The 22,335-nt window shown below is 37.8% G+C and overlaps 1 protein-coding gene across 1 annotated transcript; it reads left to right on the top strand.

Moving 5' to 3' along the window:
- Positions 1–491: 491 nt before the first annotated feature.
- Positions 492–17,357, top strand: LOC140237958 (uncharacterized). The gene is made up of 8 exons (XM_072317888.1): positions 492–627; positions 7,266–7,410; positions 8,126–8,268; positions 9,873–10,153; positions 12,001–12,157; positions 14,008–14,149; positions 15,109–15,242; positions 17,014–17,357. Exons 1-8 carry the CDS (start codon positions 492–494, stop codon positions 17,355–17,357), a joined length of 1,482 nt encoding a protein of 493 aa, XP_072173989.1.
- Positions 17,358–22,335: the final 4,978 nt, after the last annotated feature.

Below are 22,335 nucleotides of genomic sequence, written 5' to 3'. Positions count from 1 at the left end.
CTGCCTCAAGGAAGCCCTGAAACTGTACAAGGGGGCTTACCGGTTGGCTCGCACTGATGAGGACAATGTTTCGGCTGCCAAAAACGTCGCCGTGACCTCCATGAAATTGGCCACCTTTTATCGAGAACATCGCAGTCATCTAACAGGGGATGAGGTGGGATGATTGCACATGACTTTCCTTCAATTCGTCTTCATGCCACTTAAATAACATTTCCTATAACATAGCCTAACGTCTAATGTTTCCATCATTTTTATTCGACAGGATTAGGAATCAGTCATGCTGTCAAAAAAAAATTACTCGAATTAGGGACCATTTTCTTTAACATGCGAATTTCTGTCCCAAACATATTATATCACTGCAAGATTAATTAAACATTCCGTGACACCTGCTCAGATTTTTGTACAAATGGCGTTTAATGGCGTCGGCCTTACATTACTTCTTTGCCTATTTTGTATCTTGATACTCTCTCCAGGTTATTGAAGATCATTTCATGGAGGCTGCTGAATACTTCGCAAAGGCATATTCCAAGAAAAACTGCAAAATCCCGGCATGGGGCAACCATCTAGTCGAATGCTTAGAAAGCTGCGTTAGTGAATATTTGGATCTGAATCATACTCAGGTTAAAGGTACAGGAATGAGTTGAAACAAAAAGATTTAGTGAATCGTCTAAACTTTGATTGAAGATACGGTATAACCTTTCGATTGTTTTGTTAATTAACAAGCAATGTATTCTTTTACATCATTCGTGAACAAATTTGATTCCACTGATCACTGAAATTTTGGTAAGGATTGGGTAAAGATTTTTTCTTTTACGAGACCTTCGACAACCTCCAATACGCTATAAAATGTACAAATTTTCATTTTAACGTCCTGTACTACTAGTTAAAAATCCGACATCCCCTACTTGATAAATTGACCATGCAAACAACTTACTTGATAAGCCACCTCACAGTTTCACTTTGTGCATGAGAAGAAAAAGGCCATTTGCATAATCAGGCATATTGATATTGGTTTGTAAATTCACTGAGAAAAACACCTGTGATGGATTATTCATGTTATTCTTAAAATGATGCGTGTTAGCACATGTAGCCGACAGCAAGGTAGTTATTGGGCAATATCAAATAGAAAAGGGTTTATGCATTCATTGAAAAAAAAAATGAAATTAACGGGCCATTGTGGTCTACGGTATGTATAACAACGGCGTAAATCCGTACTGAGGAGTGGGGGGGGGATGATTGGCGATAGTCACCATCACCACGATTACAAGCCCATAACCGGACCTGGAGGGGGGGGGTGGAGGGGAGCTTGCCCGCCCCCCCCCCCCCACACACACACACACTTTACAGGGATCAAATGTCCCACTCTTTTCCATGCAAAGTGGGAGGGAAGTGGCAGCAAAAATATGACGAATTTTTGTTCTTGTTTTTGCTTGTTTGTTTTTTTCTTGTCAGCCGACTTTCGGCAGAAAATCAGACCTTAAAAGTATGAAGACTTTTTTGTTGTTGTTTCTCTTGTCTTTTGATGTTCTTTTTTCTTGACTGACAGGCGATTTTGCCCCCCCCCCCTTTCAAAAACGTAGCGCAGCCCTGAATAATGCCCAAATAAATTCAATAAAATGCTAATAAGGATATCCATTTCTTGAATAACGTAGTAGATATTTTCCTGTAGCTATTAATTGTATTCTTCAATTTTCTTGATTGAAGTCAGTGAAGCAATCATCACAGGGACATCGTTCCATTTTAATGATGGGGAATAGGGGAGGGGCTTTGAGTTTGAATATCTGCGAGGGAGCGGAGCGGCCTGGGGGAGGGTGTGGGAGGGGGGTATCCCCCCGAGGAAAATTTGGCATTTTCAGACCTCAAATTCAGCGATCTGGTGCACACTTTTGGTGAAATTTGGGATTTTTTTCCTATAAAAAAACAAGTAAGAAAAAGAACTATAGATAATTGAATGACTACGTCGTGGTATTTCAGCTCTTGCTCCGCCTGTGCACGTCACCTCCCTGGCCTGTGCGACATCACTGTGAAGGCCTACTAAATAGTGGGGCCTATCACCGGTGTAACCAGGATTTGATCTTAGGGGGAGCGGTTAGATGCGAGGGAGAGATGCGAGCGAGGGGGGGGGGGGTGGGAGGGGGGTTTCCCCCTCCCACAGTGAGAACTTTTTGCACATTGATGTTGTAAATGGTGCAATTTGATTCATTTTTTTTGCGTGTTCTATCGACTTGAAACAGTCCAACATGTTTAAGGTAGCAGGACATTTTATGTAGATTATTATTGAACAATATTATTTTACCTATAAAATGGTATCATTTAGGGAAACTTCTTGTCTTAATTCTTACACTGAAGATCATGAACGCGATCATGAATTTTGACATTGTACAGTCCAAAAGCGGCCATTTGTAGCTATATCTTTTTCGCTTTGAAAATTAAGGGGGGCACCGGGCGCAACTGCTGGCAATTACCCGGCAGCAACATCAGGAGAATAGCATAGCGATTAAATGCGAGCGAGCGAAGCGAGCGAGCTTGAAAATTTTGACATTTTACAGTCAAAAAACTGCCGTTTGTAGCTGTACTTTTTTCGCTTAGGAAATTAAGGGGGTGGGGGCGCAACGGGCGCAACTGCTGACAATTACTGGCAGCAACATCAGGAGAATGACATGATTAAATGCGAGCAGAGAGGTGTTTCTCTTCCCACCTCCCTGATGCGAGCGAGCTTGAAAATTTTTGACATTTTACAGTCCAAAAACTGCCGTTTGTAGCTATATTTTTTTCGCTTTGAAAAATAAAGGGGGGCGCACCGGGCGCAACTGCTGGCAATTACTGGCAGCAACAAATATCTCGTAAACACATTTATGATGTAATCCGTTGAAATTTCAATCCCAGAAGTGTATACTATTTTTTTAGGGGGGGGGGAGATCCTCTGTTAATTGAAAGTATCTAGATATCTCCTCCCACCCAAGGAACATTTGCATTTCTTTAAAATGAAGTAACAGACCTGGTGCACACTTTGGATGAAACATTTTGAAATCTGTCAATCTAATTATAAGTGTATTAAGTAGAAATGATTGAACGGGGAGGGTATGGGAGGGGTTAGGCCTATCCCCCTCTTACGCGAGGGAGATTTTGTATTTTCAGAATTGAAATTCAGTCATCTTTGGGTGAAATATTTAGACAGTCTTCTATCAAAAAAAGTAAGAACATGTCCACATCTCGGGAGTTACGAGGAGGAGCAAAATGATCTGTTTGTCCCCAATACTTTTATGGGGGAACCATCCCCCTCCCCCTCCATCGACGCCTCTGCATATGAGGGAGCTTTTGTACGTGAAAGATCTGCTGCACACTCTTTGATGAATATAAGGAAATAAAACGTCAATCTCAAAAGTGTACAAAGTCTATCGAAAGGGACCCAGTAGCTTTTGCATATTTATGATTGCAATTCAGCGATCCGGTGCATAATTCTGGCGGTAGTTGTCCAATTTTCCATAAAGAAAGTTCGAGATTTGTCCTCATCTCGGGAATTGCTTGGGGGACAAAATGATTTGTCTCCCCCAACTTCATCCACTGCACACGATTGAACTTTTAAAGCGCTCGGTTTCGAGCGCTTGCGCTTTTTTTTTTTTTTTCGGGGGGGGGGGGGATATAATGGTACTTGGCAGAATAACGAAGAACGGTTTCCACAGAAGTCGAGTTGTAGTGGCAAGGTATAGTGACAGCTCTTCATGTAACCCGGGATAACTTGTGACATGCGACAACTAACACTAGTTTTCCTCTGATCAAAACATTGAGAACAAATTGCTGGATAAAGGTGAATATATATATAGTTTTATTCACTTGAATAAATTTATTCCGCGAGATCAGTTTTGTACATTATGTGTTCAAAATCTTAACATAAAACAATAACAAAGCAAACAAGGTTAAACAAACAAGCACAATTTTTTCTCCGTATGTGTCTCTATGGCAATCTTTGTGGACTCTAATAACATAATTATGTTCCGTAATTCCAATCGTCCATATAGAATATTACCTTTTATGTCTAACCCCATTCCTTTGGAGAGTAAACAATAAGCATTATCAGAAACGCAAGGTTATATAAGGACCGTATAGGCGGAGATTGAAAACTTGAAAGTTCATCTCGTATTGAAGGAAATTTTACCTTTTAACTTCAGTTACCTCACAGGAATAGATTAAGCAAACCGTACTTTAATTGAAGACAACCCAGCGTTTACATGCATTGGCGTGCGAGAGAAGTACGCGAGCGCTGCTAGCAATGGAAGCAGGAGTATGGAAGCAGGAGCCCGCCAAAAACACGGATATACGTCGCGTAGTAATTCGAATTGCTACGCGACGTAAATAATTACGTCGTGTCGTTATTCGAATTACTACGCGTCGTAATTCGAATTACTACGCGACGTAATTATTTACGTCGCGTAGTAAATCGAATTGCTACGCGACGTAATTCCGAATTACTGCTCAACGACCTAACGTCACGACATTAAATGAATTAGTGTCGTGTTGCAATTCTTAATGCTACACAACGTAAATAATTACGTCGCGTAGTAATTCCAATTACGACGCGACGCAAATAATTACGTTGTGTTGTAAATAATTACAACGCGACGTAATTCCGAATTACTACTCAACGACTAACGCAGCGAATTAACGTAGCGACGTTAAATCAACCATTGGGATCGTTCGTTATTTGCTCAGTGATGCGTCACGGTGCACGTGCCAAAGGGCTAGACACTCATTTCCTACAGCATGTTTGTCAGTATTTGGTTAGCGGATATGGCTTGAATACATATTTTCTGATACAATGTAGGCCCTATAATTTAGGTTTTAAACATTTCATAGGATTGTACTGTAAACGAAATGCGTATGGCTCGCCGTAGGCTATAGCAGGGAGGTGGAAAGGAACTTCCACCTCCCTGCTGTATAGCCAGCTTCGGTTTTCACCGGATTGCATGCGCTTCGTACTCCTCCTGAGTTTTTCACCCGCTATTACGAACGATCGCATTGGTTGAATTAACGTCGCTACCTTAATTCGCTGCGTGAGTCGTTGAGCAGTAATTCGGAATTACGTCGTGTTGTAATTATTTACAACACAACGTAATTATTTGCGTCGCGTCGTAATTGGAATTATTACGCAACGTAATTATTTACGTTGTGTAGCATTGGGAATTGCAACACGACACTAATTCATTTAATGTCGTGACGTTAATTCGTTGAGCAGTAATTCGGAATTACGTCGTGTTGTAATTATTTACAACACAACGTAATTATTTGCGTCGCGTCGTAATTGGAATTATTACGCAACGTAATTATTTACGTTGTGTAGCATTGGGAATTGCAACACGACACTAATTCATTTAATGTCGTGACGTTAATTCGTTGAGCAGTAATTCGGAATTACGTCGTGTAGTAATTCGAATTGTTACGCGACGCAAATAATTACGTCGCGTAGTAATTCGAATTGCGACACGACGTAATTATTTACGTCGCGTAGCAATTCGAATTACTACACGACGTATATCCGTGTTTTTGACGGGCTCCTGCTTCCATACGAGGCGGGCGGGCGAACGTCATGGCTCATGCATACAGTATGTAGCCTATAACCTAGGTAGGGATGCAGCTGGTCTGATGCGACGAGACTACGAACAGTGGATGCGCGCGAATACACCGCCTATGATCCAGTTGTTTGTCGTTGTTTTCTTTCTTTTTTTTCTGAATGGGTGGCAGTCTTCTTACACGGAAAAAAAAAAAACTGCCACCGATCGTGGCGCCTAGCGGACGCGGTAGATGCGTCCACTGTTGCTAGTCTCGCCGCATCAGATGTATCGTTTGGCAAAGACAATTATCTCGCTGCATCATACGTTTAGCTTAACAGCAAATTACAAAGACAATAACTGCATTCTCCGCCTAGATTATAGGCTATGCAATAATCCATCATGCTGAAATCAATATAACCACATTTCTTTTTGTTTGTTTTTTGTTCCTACATCTTTTTCTTGGGAGAATTTCAGGGGGGGATATTTGTACAGGCCATCCCCCCCCCCTCCCTCAAAAGTGGGGGGATATAATATTATCCCCCCATCCCCCGGGATTTACGCCCATGATGTATAATCCCCAAGTTTATTCTTTGTTTGAACATGATTTCCATAAACTGCTACGGCGGACAAGCTAATGCATCTTGCCGCTTTCAAAACGAGTGAGGTGCCTAACCAACTGAGAAAAAAGAAAGGTTATCTGTACCAATGTGGAATTATTAGTTGTTATGGCTTATTGCATCAACACGTACTGAACGCTTGACAAGTTAACCCATTTGACCTCACCCTGGCATTTGACAAGGGTCATAAATGTTTGGCTGACACTATACGAGATGCGTAAGCGTGTTTAAATTTCAATGTATAAAGGCGCTCTCACGCCTTTCCGGGTAAGCTATACGGACTTGTTGCGAGTAGGGATTTTCCAGCACGCAGGAGAATTTTCTGCGGGCGGCAGCACCTCGCAGGCAACTCCCACGCAAGTATTTCGCAGCTGTAACGCAGGTACTTCACAGTCCCCATATGCGGCTAAGATCATGACATTCTGTGGGACTTCTGCCATTCCTTCAGAGGGATTCCTTCACCGAGTTGTCAGCCCTCACTCGCCACCCATGCGCCTGACACGCAGGTCACATGGAAGTAGAACGTAAGTAGCACGGGTCCAGCAGGTAAGACACATGCGAAACTTGCCCAAATCCTTGTCCGCGCGCAAAAAATTGTCCTGCGTGCTGGAAAATCCCCACACGCAACAATCCCGCGTAGCTCCGGAAAGGTGTGACAGGGCCTAAACTTGGCTGCGGGTGAATAGGGCTCGGGTAACTACGGGTGAGATACGTGCTAGGTACTGTCATGTGCGGGTCATCTGTTGAGACCTCCGGGTAGTAAAAATTGTTCTTCGCAAGTCGCACGCAAGGCTTGCCCGGAAAGGTGTGACACGGCCTTACACTTTCAATGCTGCTAAATACAGCGATCGATTTGCGGCCTGAATCCAAGTTGCCGGTTATCAGACAGCACATTAGGTCATTCCATCCCTGTTAAATTGTCGGCAGTACAGTATCTCGGATAACATTAGGCCCTACTCACACGGAATTGAGAAGGTTCACTTAACCACAACTTTGAGAATATTTAGTTCAAGTGAATTCTGACACAGCGTGAGGTTTTAAGGGAGATAATAATAATGATGAGATCGTACTCTTTCCCTGCATGTTATTTTACTTCCAGACATTACGTATCCTCATAGACTGGATGCTTTTCAAGAACGCCTGCCGAAATGTAGAGCCAAAGCAAGAGCTAAACATTTTTTGGCTTTGGGTCTCTACGAAATTGGCTTTGAAAAAGCCAAAGCCGATGGCGAGGGATGCCTACGGTATGTGGTCCTACGCTTACCTTTCATGATCATTTCCAGAGTTCGAACATTTTTGTAATACCCAGTGCATGTGACCGTATTGGTCAGCACTATTGATCATCAACTTACATTTTTTTTTTTTGGGGGGGGGGGGGGAATGGGTGCTAAAAACATCATCTCCGTTATAACTGAAATAAGTGCTCATTCTTTTACCCCTCACTGTATAGGACTGAAAAAGTTCTTTAGGGAAAATGTAGGAAATATCAAACTTCAACGACTTTAGTTTTCTTCGCGGTATTACTACTTTCTCGGTTGTCCTTTGATGGCAGTGGGAATCCATATAGAAGATAAATCCACACTAAAAATGATCATAATTATCTTTTTTTTTTCATTTTGTCATTGTTTGATCCAAATAATTTTGATATGTTCTTTCTTTCCATGTCCCTATAATTTCCCAAAGTGCTGACTCTTATAAACAAATTGGACGACAAGCTAAATTGGAGCACATATTTATCATCATATTGCCTTGAGAATCGTGATCGTTATTGGAAAAAAAATAGATATCGGAAGGTGTAGTAATTGCCAAGATTTCAGTTTTAAAGGCGTCTACCAATTTTCGTTGATGATAAATGTTAAATGTAAAAATGTAAAAAGTCCCCCTGAATAGTGGTTTTCTTGTAGTTTCTTTTTTATACTTTCAACTTAAATCTGTGATAATTTTCACAATGCATTTTAGGTACTTGGCTAAATGCTTACGTGAGCTGGACGATGCGGAGAGCTTGTACGATGGATTTGCGGAGAAAACATCTTTACCGCGCCTTCGGAAGGCCGTGATTGTCTGTAAAGAAATAGTCACGAAGCGAATGACCAAGTCAGCAGGTAATTCATGTGATACGACGCTAACCCTAACAGTGAAATGGAACCCAGACACTATTTGATCGGAGGGGTCGTTGGTAAAGCCCAAATTCAACATTATGTTATTTTCAAACAATCTTGCGGCAAGTTCAATGAATCAATATGGACGGGTCATTACATTTAGTCGTCGTGCATTGGACACTGCTTACTTTAAAGGGACTGTACAGTACTGGTTGAGGTAGGGATTCATGTTTTGAACATTCCTAAGTGAGATAATGAAAAGCCTCTTATGAAATATGAAAGAGCATGTAATTTTAAGAAGGATTCAACATTTATTTGATGAAAATTGGTTTTCAAATGGCTGAGATATCCAAAAAAGTGCTAACAATAAAAGGCGACATGCCCCAACTTTATTAGTATCTCTTTGTTTCACCTTGTTTTTGGATATCTCAGCCATTTCAAAACCGATTTTCATCGAATAAACTTTTGATACCCCTTAGAACTGCATGCTCTTTGACATCTCATAGAGTGGTTTCTGAATATCTCACAAAATGTTAAAAGCTAAATCTTCACCTCGACCAGAACTGTACACACCCTTTAAATAGGTCGGAAATACGTTAACCCTTGAATGTTTCATTTTATTTCATTTCCAACAATGGAAAACATTTACATACATAAAATAACACGATATGAATACAATGGAGTGAGAAAAATACGTGAAATTAAGAATACATGTACTACGCATCATTTTCAGCTGATACTGAATTAAAATCAAAGTTGTAGGAAATGGAGGAGACATCCTGAAAAGCCAAGCTTGTATTTTGCAGTCTCCAAATACTTAACAAGGCTAATAACACAAAGGAAGCAAGTTACTCAGATAAAAAAAAAAAAAAAACCGGAGTGAATTAAAAGAAAGGTTTATCTTTGAGGGAGAAACAGAAATAGACATGAGAACAAGAAAAGAGGAAAAAAGCTACAAGGAAGAGGAGGTGAAAGGTCTATACCAACACACGCGATGCACAAGATGGGACAGATCACTGAGATAGATTACACATTGTACAAATATCGATTAAAAATGAGTATGACGAATAAGAAAAAGAACTTTAAGTTAAGGCTAACTAAAATGTAACTCATACTGATATAATAATAATTTATAAACAACTTCTTCAATTTGAATGTGAATTTGTTTAAACTTGAAGCTTCCTTTTAGGAGAATTCCAAAATCTGTGGCCAGTACAGGAAAATATAGATTTAGCAAAAGTGTCCCAGTTAATGACAAATGAAATGAGTTGGATTGGCGGGTAGGGTATGAACAGATCTATATATATATATATATATATATATATATATATATATATATATCTATATATATATATATATATATATATATATATATATATATATTTTTTTTTTTTTTATGGACATGGACTCAAACAAAGATGGGAGAGGATTGTTGGTAAGTGTATACATAAATCGTTGTCCTAGGTGTAAAAAAAAAATACAAATCATTTCCCTTTAGAATTTCATTTTCATGAAATTCTTCTTCTTACCGTGTTAAGAAGAAAATAAAAACACGAAGAGAAAAGAAACAAGCTGATATGGCATTATTCCAACGTTACGGCTTTTAGGCGAAACCAGGAGAACATCTGCCAGAGCATCTTCCCCTCCCGTCTCAGCATCAGTGGAGAAGAGGATGTTTGGCAACGACCTTTTCAAATCAGCTGACCATCAGGTTGGTTCGCAAAAAAGGGTGCGCTGCCTCAAAGAAGCCCTGGAACTTTACAAGAAGGCCTGCCAGTTGGCTTGCACCGACGAGGAAACTGTTTTGGCAGCCAAGAACGTCGCCGTGACTTCCCTGAAACTGGCCACCCTTTACCGAGAACACGGCAACCATCCAAGCGGAGATAAGGTAGGCTAACACGGAGCTGTCTTTCCAAACACTCCACTATAATATAGGTTTTCCCGGCCAATTTCGCACTTTTTTCATTCCAATTCCTAATTGCTGCATTCAATTTAGCACAATTTAGACTAGGCGGCATGTTCGGTATTTCAATTTTATAATCTTTTCATTCAAATTCATTTTGGAGCATTCAAATTACCTTTTACATCATTCGAATCAGCACTTTTTCGGTTCAAATTCGTAAGACAAGCACCATTTCGCAAATCGTTCATTCAATTTAGCACGATATAGTCACGTGATCACGTAAACGCTGCGCTCGTTCATTCGAATTCATTCTTGGGCATCCAATTTCGCATTTGCTGCAGTCAATTTAGCAGACACGGTTATGCTTTTATTCTGATATCACCTTTGCAACAGTACTTTCAAAATAAGTGTATGTGTTTATAATGTTCGATAGCATTATTTTATTCACAGATACATTGATCTTAAGTTTGTTTTGTCAATAATTGGGAGAAGGAGGTTTCAATTTACATGATTATTTCTTTCATCTGCATGTTTCATTATTTTCATTTGGTGGGTGCTAGATTGCGTTAATTATCATTAGGAATAAATAAAAGTTCTTGGATCAGCTCTAGCCATCAATTTGTCAAGGTTATTACCCTCAAATGCTTCTATGATTCTTTCCCTGTTTTCTTGAGAGATGCGACTGTATCTATAACTCGTGCTGCCATGACTGGACATAAGAAAGTGTAGTGAACCTATGGTACTGGTGCAAGCATGGCATGTATAGTTCTGATAACATGTATGGAAGAAGAGGGGCGTTACAGAACAACAAACTTGAGTTATTTAGGGTCAAAGATACCTTTACTATATACTTAACAGTGTGTGGATGAAACAAAAATTCACATTTAAATACGTATAAATCACGGTTCTCACCTTTTCAAAATAGAAATAACATTACGCCAATTTGAATGAACATGTTTGGAATTTGACTGCCCATACGCGAAATTGAATGACTGAAATACCATTTTCCGCCAGTGCTGGCGAATTTGAATGACTGAAGAGCACGTGCCAATTTGAATGCCCGTTTTACGAATTCGAAAGGCACATGTGCGAATTTCATTGACCGAAATGCTAAATTGAACGAACAAGTTGCAATTTTGAATGACAGAATGTGCAGTGACGACGATTTTCGCTAAATTGAATGAACGTTTTATCAAATGGACTGACAAAAGTGCGAAATTGGCCGGGAAAACCTACATTATGTTCTTTCTTCGTTTCATCGTCTTGGATGAACAGAATTAAACCAGCGTAAGTGTTTTTGCATAGTTACAATATATATATATATATATATATATAATATATATATATATATATATATATATATATATATATAATGTTATATCTTTATGATATCTATGTTTTGATATTTTCATTATTCCCTTTATGCTTTTTAATGCCACGGGACAGTTGTAAGAAAATTAGTCTTCAAGTTTAGATGAATACGGGCGAGCAGATATTTGCCATTTTAAAAACAAAACAAGTAAGCCTCGGAAAACCCATCATCTAGAACCATGAAATCTGGAAAATTTTAGATAAGGAAAAGAATCTCAAAATATCCCTGGAGTTAGGCAGAATTAAACTTGAAAAGTTTTCAAATTTTGATATCTGAAAAAAAAAATCGTATTTTATTCTCCCCAATTATCATATTTGGTATTCTGTCTTTTTGTCTTTAATGGGTAACGTAGTAGAGTGCTATGTTTTACATTCATATTTTTACAAAAATGGAAGTATTGATATCTACTTACTGATATTCATTTCTTGTTTAATTGTTCCCATCTGAACACTTTCTGCAGGGTATTGAAAATCACTTCATGGATGCTGCAAAGTATTTTGCTCTGACGTTCTGGAAGCAAAAATGTCAATGTTCGGCATGGAGAAACCGCCTTGGCAAATGCATCGAGAATTGTCTTCAAGAATTTCAAACCTGGATATCTCACATGACGGTCAAGGGTGAGGGAATACTTTCAAACATCCTTACTGAATTAATCAAGTGATAATAAAGGACCCATTTTCAATATGAACATAATATTCTTAGATCATTCTACGCCTAAGAATTTGAGTTTGACACTTCGGACACATTACTGGGTTCTGTCACATAATAGGAGAATAGAAAATAAGCAATTTATCTATTCTGTTGTTTTAATTTCGAATGAGAGGCCATTATTTATCTCCATCACGTTAAAAGTACTATAAACAATGCCTTAATTGGCTCCGAAGTATGATAACTCTTTAATTTCCGTATATTTCACACCAAACAATATTCCTTTTTTGTAGGCGATGGTTGACAAGTAACACCGCCACTGTCCCCTTTGTCATCTCTGAAAACATAACGACGATTACTTAAATCAAAATCTGTTCAGTGTATACCTATAAGGCAACAATTCACCTAAAGCTACTTTAAAATCTGCGCTACATTTAACATGTCTCATCCTTCTTATCGAATATTCCAGTGAGGTGAGACCTCCCTGCTTAATCCCACTCGATATATAAATCTGATTCACGCATTTGAATAAGTCAAACAGATCACTGCTACATATTTATTGTGAATGCGTCAGTATATTATGTCTTTGTCATCGTATTTATACAGCAAAATGATCATATCTCTGTTTTCACGATGGGTAAGCGACGACAAGACATGAAACACTTGGAATACATGTGCTTATGCTTATTAGAAAAAGAACTTCTCTCGAAGCTTTTAGTTTGAACGACTTGAAGTATAGGCAGCTAGTTGCCGGTTATCAGACCGATATACTTTTTTAATGTTATACTGATGTTAAACCGGAGAGCCTATCCCTGCAGAAGCTAACATAAACGGTATACAGAGTATTGAAATGAATAATAGAAGTGTAGAGCTTGCATTAAGATTTTTTTTTTAAAAAAAAGGTAAGACGGTCATAAGACAGCTTTTCAAATGCTGGTATGCAAGCAACTGTTTAATTTATTCCCTCTTGTTAAATGAAATTGAAGAAATTACAAAGAATAAGTTGTATACATTTAACAACGATATCTTTCGACGATGGTGATATTGTTGCTTCATAAATTTTGCTTTATAAAACAACATTTTCATATGAAAACTAATTCCTGTGCTTGTTCAATCGTGACGATTAATCTGCTACATGAAAGACATGATACAAACAAATTCATTTTCACTTTCTCTGAGTATATCAGATAGTGATGAAACCTTCATTGTTTGTATTTTTCTCAGCGGAGAGACATTTGTGTTCAATCAAGTGCTGGGGCACTTCAGAATATCATCATCCTGTCATTAATTGGAACTTCTGAATTTTACTTTGAATATCTTACATTATGTTCGTCAAATCTACACGAAATCAAAGCAAAATTTACAAAATCCGTCATTTTGTGAGAGAGACATATTCTATAAGCTTCTAATAATGTCTGAGTTTATGTTGAAATTTGAAAAATCCTGAGACTATAATCTGGCAACTAAACTAAGTGTATGAAGAAACAAGGAGTGTAATTTGATACAAAATACTTCTTTTTGCTCTACCTCACCAACGAACATTAAAAAAAAAAAATCATGAAATAAGATCATGAAGAAATCATAAAAATCAAAGGAATATGTTTCCTGAGACTAAATTGGTTAAAACTTAAGCAGTATGATGTCACTTGTCATCCTAAAATTTGGGGGAGAAGATAACGATGTATCTCGGTCCCTAATACTACAATGCTGAAAAAACTTTTGATGCCAGATTAAACACAAAAAGTACGGGTTTGCTCTTGTGGTTTATGTTGATAACTGAAACCCGTTCACTCGTTGCTTTACTTTCTCTCATGTACAGTCAAGGCTGCTAAACTGGAAGAATTTCTGGAATGCCTACCAAATTGTCACTCTAAAGCGGTTGGTAAAGTGATGCTCGCCCAATATGCGTACAACATTGGCCTGGAAGCATCCCAAACCGACGACTACAAAGAGTGTCTAAGGTATGCCATGCTATACGTTTCATAATTTGTAAAACATTATTCATTAGAATTTGATTTAATCTAGTACGGTAAATGATAATTTGAAATTTTCAAATCCCCTATACTAAATATAATCCCTATTATCATATAAGTTATTTCCAATGAAAAGGGGAAAAAGAGATGTGTGGTTGAAAGTGCATGTATCACTTTATGTTTATGTATCGGCCGTATCGTTACGCAGTGTCGGTCTCGTGGCCTTTTTTTTTTTTTTTTTTTTTTTTGCCTAGTGCAGTGTCGGACTCATGGGCCACTTACTATCATACCTCATACAAGATTGCCTTAACTCAGCAGGGTTCAATTTCACCCCCTCGGGACATCATTCTGCTACATTACAAATTCATCATTCCGGGGAAACTCCCAGCAATGTTCAAGTTTATATCAAATGAAAAAGTTACGTGATTGTAATGAAAACGGAATAAATGGAGTTATGGAATTTGTCAATGTAGAATGATTTTTCGTCAAAGCGGCATCGATGACAATCAAAACGCAGTACGACGGATGATATCATCGCGATTCCATTCTTGCATTGCTATTTTGCTCTGTGAAGATACGATTCCTCTTAGAACGAAATACTTTTGGTCTATGAAACAGCATGTAGTCTCCCTTTAAAAGAGTCATTGCTTAAGTGCAAATCAAGAAAACTGTATGTATTTCCGCTTTTGGACATAATTATTATATGGACATATTTAAAAATGTGTACATTAAACGACTTATTCACAGGCAATTAGGAAATTTGAAACCTAATGACATCGTCGCTTCCTTAAGAAGAGTTTTCAGAGCTGCTTGTGAATTAAGCACAAGCCGGTCTGTTTCTCACACATTATCAAACAATGACGAACTTTGTCAGAAAAAAAAAAATGAAATGCATTTTTCTTGTAATATCTATTCAAAGATTTGATTCCTGTCACAATGTGTTTCAGGTACATGAACAGATGCTCTCTTTTGTTGGATGATGCCGAGGGAACGTGTGGCGGAGAAGCACATGTAATGACAAACGTGCGTACCCTTCGGAAGAATGTGGAATGTGTGCAGAAGCTCGTGGCTGCTGCAGCAGGTTCGTATTAAAATAGGACGCATAGACATGGGACCTGCTGTGGATGTACTGATCTTCCCCGAAATGACGTGTATTGTTAGTTTTCGACCCATCTTTTTCTATATAGTCTGTGCTTTGTACTGGGCCATCTTGTCGCGCCATGTATTGTACTGTGGTATAGAAAATAATTACCTGGTAGTATCCACTTTACACACACCCATCTCCCCCCCCCCCCCCCCCACACACACACACACACACACAACTGTATATCAAGTGTGTATATATATATATATATATATATATCATCAAAAACAAAACTGAAACAAAGTTCATTCTGTTTTCGAGCGATTCGCTCTTTCTGAAGTGTTGATACTGAGAAATCAACACTTGAGAAAGAGCGAATCGTTCGAAAATGTGTGTGACGAAATAAACTGGTCGTGAATCCAACATAAACTTTATTTCAGTTTCGTTTTTGATGATATTATCACGCCAACACTTGGAGAACTTACTCAATAATTCTTATAATGATAAATATGTATATATGAATAAGGCAACAAATGTTTGGTTCTCAGTATATTAACCCTTTAAAGCCCAAGCTATTTTGACCCCTTCCAGCCCCAAGGGGGGGGGGGGGGGGGGGGAAGGCACATTGTGCCCCCTATATAACGTCTTTATCATATGACGTATTACCGTCATATTTGGCACATGGGTAGCGCAACTCATACTCTACATGACTGAACATTTGAAATTTCTCAAGGTCACCCATTGAGGGCGCTAATTACCAAAATATAAAGAAATACATAGGAAATATATGCTAAAATCATGTTTTTTCTTTAGATATCTTTCTCCCCAGTATATATGTTTTTATTTTATATTAATCATTTTCATATTTGACAGAAAGGAAAAGCAATTCAAACGTCGCTATTTGTTATGGTTGAAATTTCTCAAGGTCAACACATGGGGCGCTATTTATTACAATGCAATATAAAGAAATATATGAGACCTATTATATATTTCTTGGGATAGGTACATTACATTGGTGTCACATTTCATATTTCCATAATATTGCAATTTTGAGTTTGCAGATTGAAAAACAAATGATATTACAGGCAAAGCTTGTATAAAAATGACACAAAATAAAACGGTAGTCTTTGGAAAATGCATTTCGATTATTTCTATTATATCTGTTGTTTGATGCCTGTGTCATTTGAAAATAAAGGAAATAATAACAAGACCATTTCAGGGTAATTCACAACCATTATTACTTCACATTTTGGTCCTTCAGCAAATTACAGCCTAGAAAACGCCATTTCATCCATTATTTGAAATTGAAAGAGAAAAACATGCAAAATCTGAGTGACATTGTTGTCAGTTTACGGTTACCATGGCAACCAGCAATATCAGACATAGCCAAATCATATATCAAAATGTTTGCAATAATATTTTATGAAAAAGGTATAAAGTCACTAAATTTGCTTGAAAAAAAATCGGGTAAAGGGCGTAGGAGTGGCAAATGAAAATATGGTGGGGCTCAATGTACCCCCGCCCCCTTGGGCTTTATAGGGTTAAAGCTGATATTTTTTGTGTACGCTTGCTCAGTGTATGTCCTCATCCCATAATCATGTATCAAAATTATTGTAGAAACAGCACGTCTTGTGCTTATCAACACCATTCAAGTGCGTTACGTGCAAGTTTTTCCTCCAGATTTGAATTAAAGAATGATAATGTGGCATGAACTGTTTAGCTCTTAGACTGTTTCAAGTTTCAAACATCAATGCCTATCCTGTTGTAGAACTTCAAAGACGGGAAAAGCAAGCGACTGAGGAGAAGAATAGAATATTGGAGTCACTGAAACCCAAGCTGAAGAAACTCAATTCACTGATGGCATCTTCCCGGTCCGCTGAAAGGTGTGTACAGCAGCTCTTTCACATTTGGCCCCCTAAATCCAGCACGGTTGACGTGAACATGATGAATGAGCACTCAAAGCCATCGGGATCAGCGATAAATTGCCTTCTCCTAGCAATCGTCTGCTACCATCCCGACAAGGTGGACAAAGCGGCCCATGGGATGGAGTGGTACTACTTCTGCTGCGAAGTCACGAAGTGCCTCAACAAAAGGTTGGCAAAATACATGTAGTAGTGCAAGAATGTGTTCCAATCGCCTTCACGCAGAAAAATTGAATTATACCTGTCTTGGATTGCGATTCAAAACAAACTACCTGATCTAGTGATCTGCTCGCATGGGAAAAGATTATCTCAGCTATGAAGAAGATTTTAGTCATCCATCCCTTAAAGAAGGAAAGTGATTAAGATTGGAACGTTGAGAGGCTAAATCAATATAAAAATTGATATTCTTCTCTATACGTGTACAACATTCCTTGAGGATTCATGGCAATACTATAGTACCACGATTCAATTCAGATCAAATTCAATTCAAATCTATTTCCGTTATTCGACAGTAACATAATATGGACCTCACTTCCTTAGTGGCAGAAATCATGTAAACAAAATAATTTGGATTGAATAGAGTAAACCACGATAATTGTAAACTTACAGTAATTTTACGGTAAGGATACATTGTAATGAGACTGAAGTAATCAAAGTGAAATATCAATATATGCATTGTGCGGAAAAACAGAGGGACCCAAAAAGACAATGCTTGTATAGAGTGTGGGTCCCTCGTGAAAAAAAAAAAGAAATAAATCCATGAAAATATTGATAAAAACCGGCATCAAAGCAACAACGAAAAATTTGGAACGAAAAAAAAAAATTGGGACAGCACAAAATTAATGTCGACACGTTGGAAAGGATCAGACTAACACAAGAGAGGCAACGATCCTCGGAGGTTCGACAATAAAAAGAGCAATACGATACCTATCTACGATATATATGATACTTATCTACGTTATCATTATGTAGCAAACTATTATCACACTATACTTTGAACCGAAGCATTTCACCTGAGGACAGGCTGAGAACAATGTCCTAAACTTTTTGTGACATTCTACTCCCCTTTCACAGTTTTTTGACGTCCTTATGTTGAAATGTTCTATTTCTCCCTCTTCCCCCCCCCCTTCTCTCTCTGCCTGCCTCTCTCCCTCTCTCTCTATCTCTCTCTCTCTCTCTCTCTCCACCTCATTCACTCATTTAGGTTACTTGTAGCAAATTTTAAGGAGCAGGATATCCAACTTTTCAGTGATAATCTATTTCCAACCAAAAGAAGTTCACAACATGATACAAAGTAAACGTTTCAAAAGTCATATTTTTAGCACTGTTTTGTATATAAGAAATATGTTTCGCACACGGTGACTCATAAAGTACGATTCAGAATGTACAAGTACAACAGGAGTTTACGGCTTCTACCAACCTTTATAACAGTTTTGTGGGCTATATAGCTTTCATCCACTCTTGTGGGCTTCCTCAAGCCAAGTGATCACACATAGTATCTCTTTGCTCTCTACTTGTCTTCTGATCGTTGAACCGAAGATCGAAAAAAAAAAATGTAGCCTGAATCCTTGTTGAATGTTTTCTCTATAACAAGGACATATTTTATTGAATAATAAAGAGAAGCAATGCACATAGACCCTGAATGGTTGACCCCCCCCCCCAAAAAAAAAAAAAACAACAACAACAACAACAAAAAACGATGTGACGATGAAAAAGACTGATCCACAGAAAAGCAGAGCTTGTAAAACGTTGATCACTTAACAATGTGAAGGTAACATATCATCAAAAATTGCTATGTATAGCTACAGTAATGTGAATTTGATCTATATAGGTTTTGTAATATAAAAACAGATTGTGAACAGTAATCATCTTAAGCTAAACAGGAGATACACAAATTAGGGATATAATACCAGTGGCGGAGCCAGGTGGGGGCTCACCGGGTGCGCGCCTCCCTTTTACTTCTATTTTTGAAATAAAAGAAAAAAAGAAAGAAGGGCGTGCGCCCACCCCTTTTTTACGGAATTCCTGGATCCGTCCCTAAACATTATAGTTTTTATTCACAGTACAACATGATCATTTTCTCAAAATTTGAACACGAGATATCACATCAAAACAACCGACGTTCTCTGCACGAGAAACGTGATCATACCTGAACATCGTGTGAAGAAGTTATGTAAAAAAAAAAAAAAAAACAAAAAAAAAAACACGTTTTTTGTGTAAATATTCAAATATTCGATATTGTTTATTTCATCAAAACCATTAATCTCCAGTTACTAAGTAATCGTCGGTATGTGGGTGAAAAAAGTGTGTTTTGGGTGTCTTTTGGTATTGTATCACCGTACGGCGTTTCCACGCTAGTTAAGTTAATGAAGTGCGTGACGGGGTCAAGTTGTTACATTGTCACAGTAAGTTGCCCTATCTGTTAAATGTTATGGAGACGTATATAACAACTTTACCTCGATAAATTTCCAATGAATAATGTTTTGTGTTTCTTTTTTATATTTGATACATGTAATCTGATTTATAATGTCATGTGGTTTTTCGTATACCTCAAACTTATGTCAGACATTATTCGATCGATCATATTCCAATGTAAAGAGCTACTCTCTTCAATCAACTCTAAGTGCCTTGCATGTGAGCATTGCTGGAGGACACATTCTCCCACAGTATATTCTCAATGTGTTCTCATTATAGTCGGCTATCTTTAGTGAAAACGCTCGAACTTGACAGCGTGAAGATGATTCACACTGTAGCGTGGTTTTCACACAATGGTCACGTAGTCGTGTTGTCATCATGAATTGATATAATTCACATTGTGTTCACAATGTTAAAATGTTCGAATTTAACAGTGAAGTTATTTCACTTTGTGTTCACAATTTGTTCACACTACAACTGTTCTTTGCAGCAGGGGTATAGCTACGTGGAAAAAATACTTATGTTGCATGATTTACCTATGTATCACTGTTCGGTACTTATTTCAGTTACTTTGATGAGAAGAAAACTTGCTTTGTAATCACGTGGTAGCGAAGAGTAAACTTAATTTATCCCGTTCATTCACGACCAATGTCGTTAATGTGAATTTACATGTATCGCGTCATATCCATCTTATTTTTAACTTCTCATGTAACTGTAGCATCCCATCTGAGTCACGCACACTCGCAAACAGACAGACATGCACACACATACACATGCACACATAAGCGCGCGCATATGCACATGCATGCATACAATCACCTTATGCATCCAGTTCCGGTTCATCTGCTTGCACATGAAAAGAGAAAATGATACTTTCGGAATTTACTATTAACAATTAAATTTTCAATCTTGCGAAAGTTTATCTCAATTCCCCATTCCGATATCACACTGACATCACCAAGTGGTCACTATAACGGTGTCTGTCTGCGGTAATGTGTAGCAAATGGACAAATTTGAACAATTTCACTGTGCCGCTGGACTACGTGCAAAAATTTGTTTTGAACTCTCATTGTGCTATACATAACAGGCACTGCATTTTCAATCTTGCGAATGTTTCTTTCAATTCTTCCATTCTGAGATCATTATTGACGTAATTTGACCATTTCTGTCTGTAATAGGTACTGTGTAACAAAATAACATACACATTTAAACATTATTATTTCGCTATGCCGTTGGACTATTTGGAAAAATATGTATTGAAACTCTCTTTGTCTACATAACACTGCATTTTGTCAATCTGGCTCATAGAATGTTAAACGATTAGTGTTTGTATGGTTTAGGTTATCATTGTTTTATAGTAATATTGTTATCATGCTTTGTCATCAGCATTATACCATTTGCATGGTAGCAGTAAAACGCTAAATATTATTCTATTTTCATGGTTTATTATAAAAATCGGTGATAATCTCAGTAATAATCGTCTCGATAAAAACGAAAATATAATCTTATCTCATCTACAGATTATGTGGGAGTGACCACTAGTCCTATATGCACTTACATCTTGAAGAAAAAAAAAAAAAACATATCAAACTCGGGTGACAAGGAATCTTGCAAGCGCAATACAGGTGGCTATTTCGTTATGCTCTGATGTATTTCATTTGTTTCTCTTGCCTTTTTTGCTATACGTCCCTTTCCTTCTTTTCATTGTTTTCGTTATCCTTAAGAAGATAACATTTTCATCTATATAGGGACCTATACATTACAAGCTCTGCTTTTTAGTGGGTCCCTCTCATTTTATGTTTGTAAAATTGCCTTCTCTTGTATTCTTTGTAATTACGACGCTATGTCCAGTATTATGTTCAATCATTTGTATCATGTTATTTGTGTTTAAGATGTGGAACAATAAATCAAATCAAATCAAATCAAACTAAATATTTCATCGAATCTGCGTAAGTTGTTTCTTTCTTGTCTGATTCCAGTGAAACTTTCATACCTCTACTTGTTCGTTTGATTAAGTGTATTTATCAAAGTCAATTACCTGATAGTGGAGAGATTTTGTTTTCTCTTTATGTGGCTATACAAATCGAAATTGTCCATACATGTGTATTTCCAAACATGGAATTAATCAATGATACTGAATACATTGAAAATTCATCTTCACACATAATTATATGCAACGTATATACATGATATTAATACCTCAAAGTGTTAATTGAGATATAGATAAAAAGAAAAATCGTGTAAAGCAGAAAAAAAAATGATATTTTATAGTAAAATCGGCATTTATTGTACGTGTGTCATATTTTGAACATTTCAAATAATGGCTGCTATACAGTTTTCGCTCCTGATGTCACATCAGTATTGAATTAATATACATTTCGATACATTATGCTAAATCACTAAAATCCAATTAATCAAGGACGTTATCTTCAAGGTCATAATAATGTCCAACATCCTCGCAAACACATAGCTAGAATATTTACCGCGGTTACTATAAAAGGAGGGTTAAACCCTTTGCACCGCATATAGACCTAAAATCGCCAGGGTCACAAGACCTGAATGGCTACTTTGAGCAAACATAATTTGACACCATGCTGTCATTATTGACATTATATACAAGCATTCCTTTCCTTTGCCAATCTTCAAATTTTTGATGGTCTGGTTTCTTCCTTAACACGACTTTCCCCTCCAAACCTCTTTTCATTGTATCAAGTCCAGATGAACAAGAAGAAAGGAAGACTATCACCTATAGT

The sequence above is a fragment of the Diadema setosum genome, chromosome 14, assembly GCF_964275005.1.
Source record: "Diadema setosum chromosome 14, eeDiaSeto1, whole genome shotgun sequence".
Taxonomy (NCBI): domain Eukaryota; kingdom Metazoa; phylum Echinodermata; class Echinoidea; order Diadematoida; family Diadematidae; genus Diadema; species Diadema setosum.
This window is presented reverse-complemented; position numbering and strand designations above follow the sequence as displayed.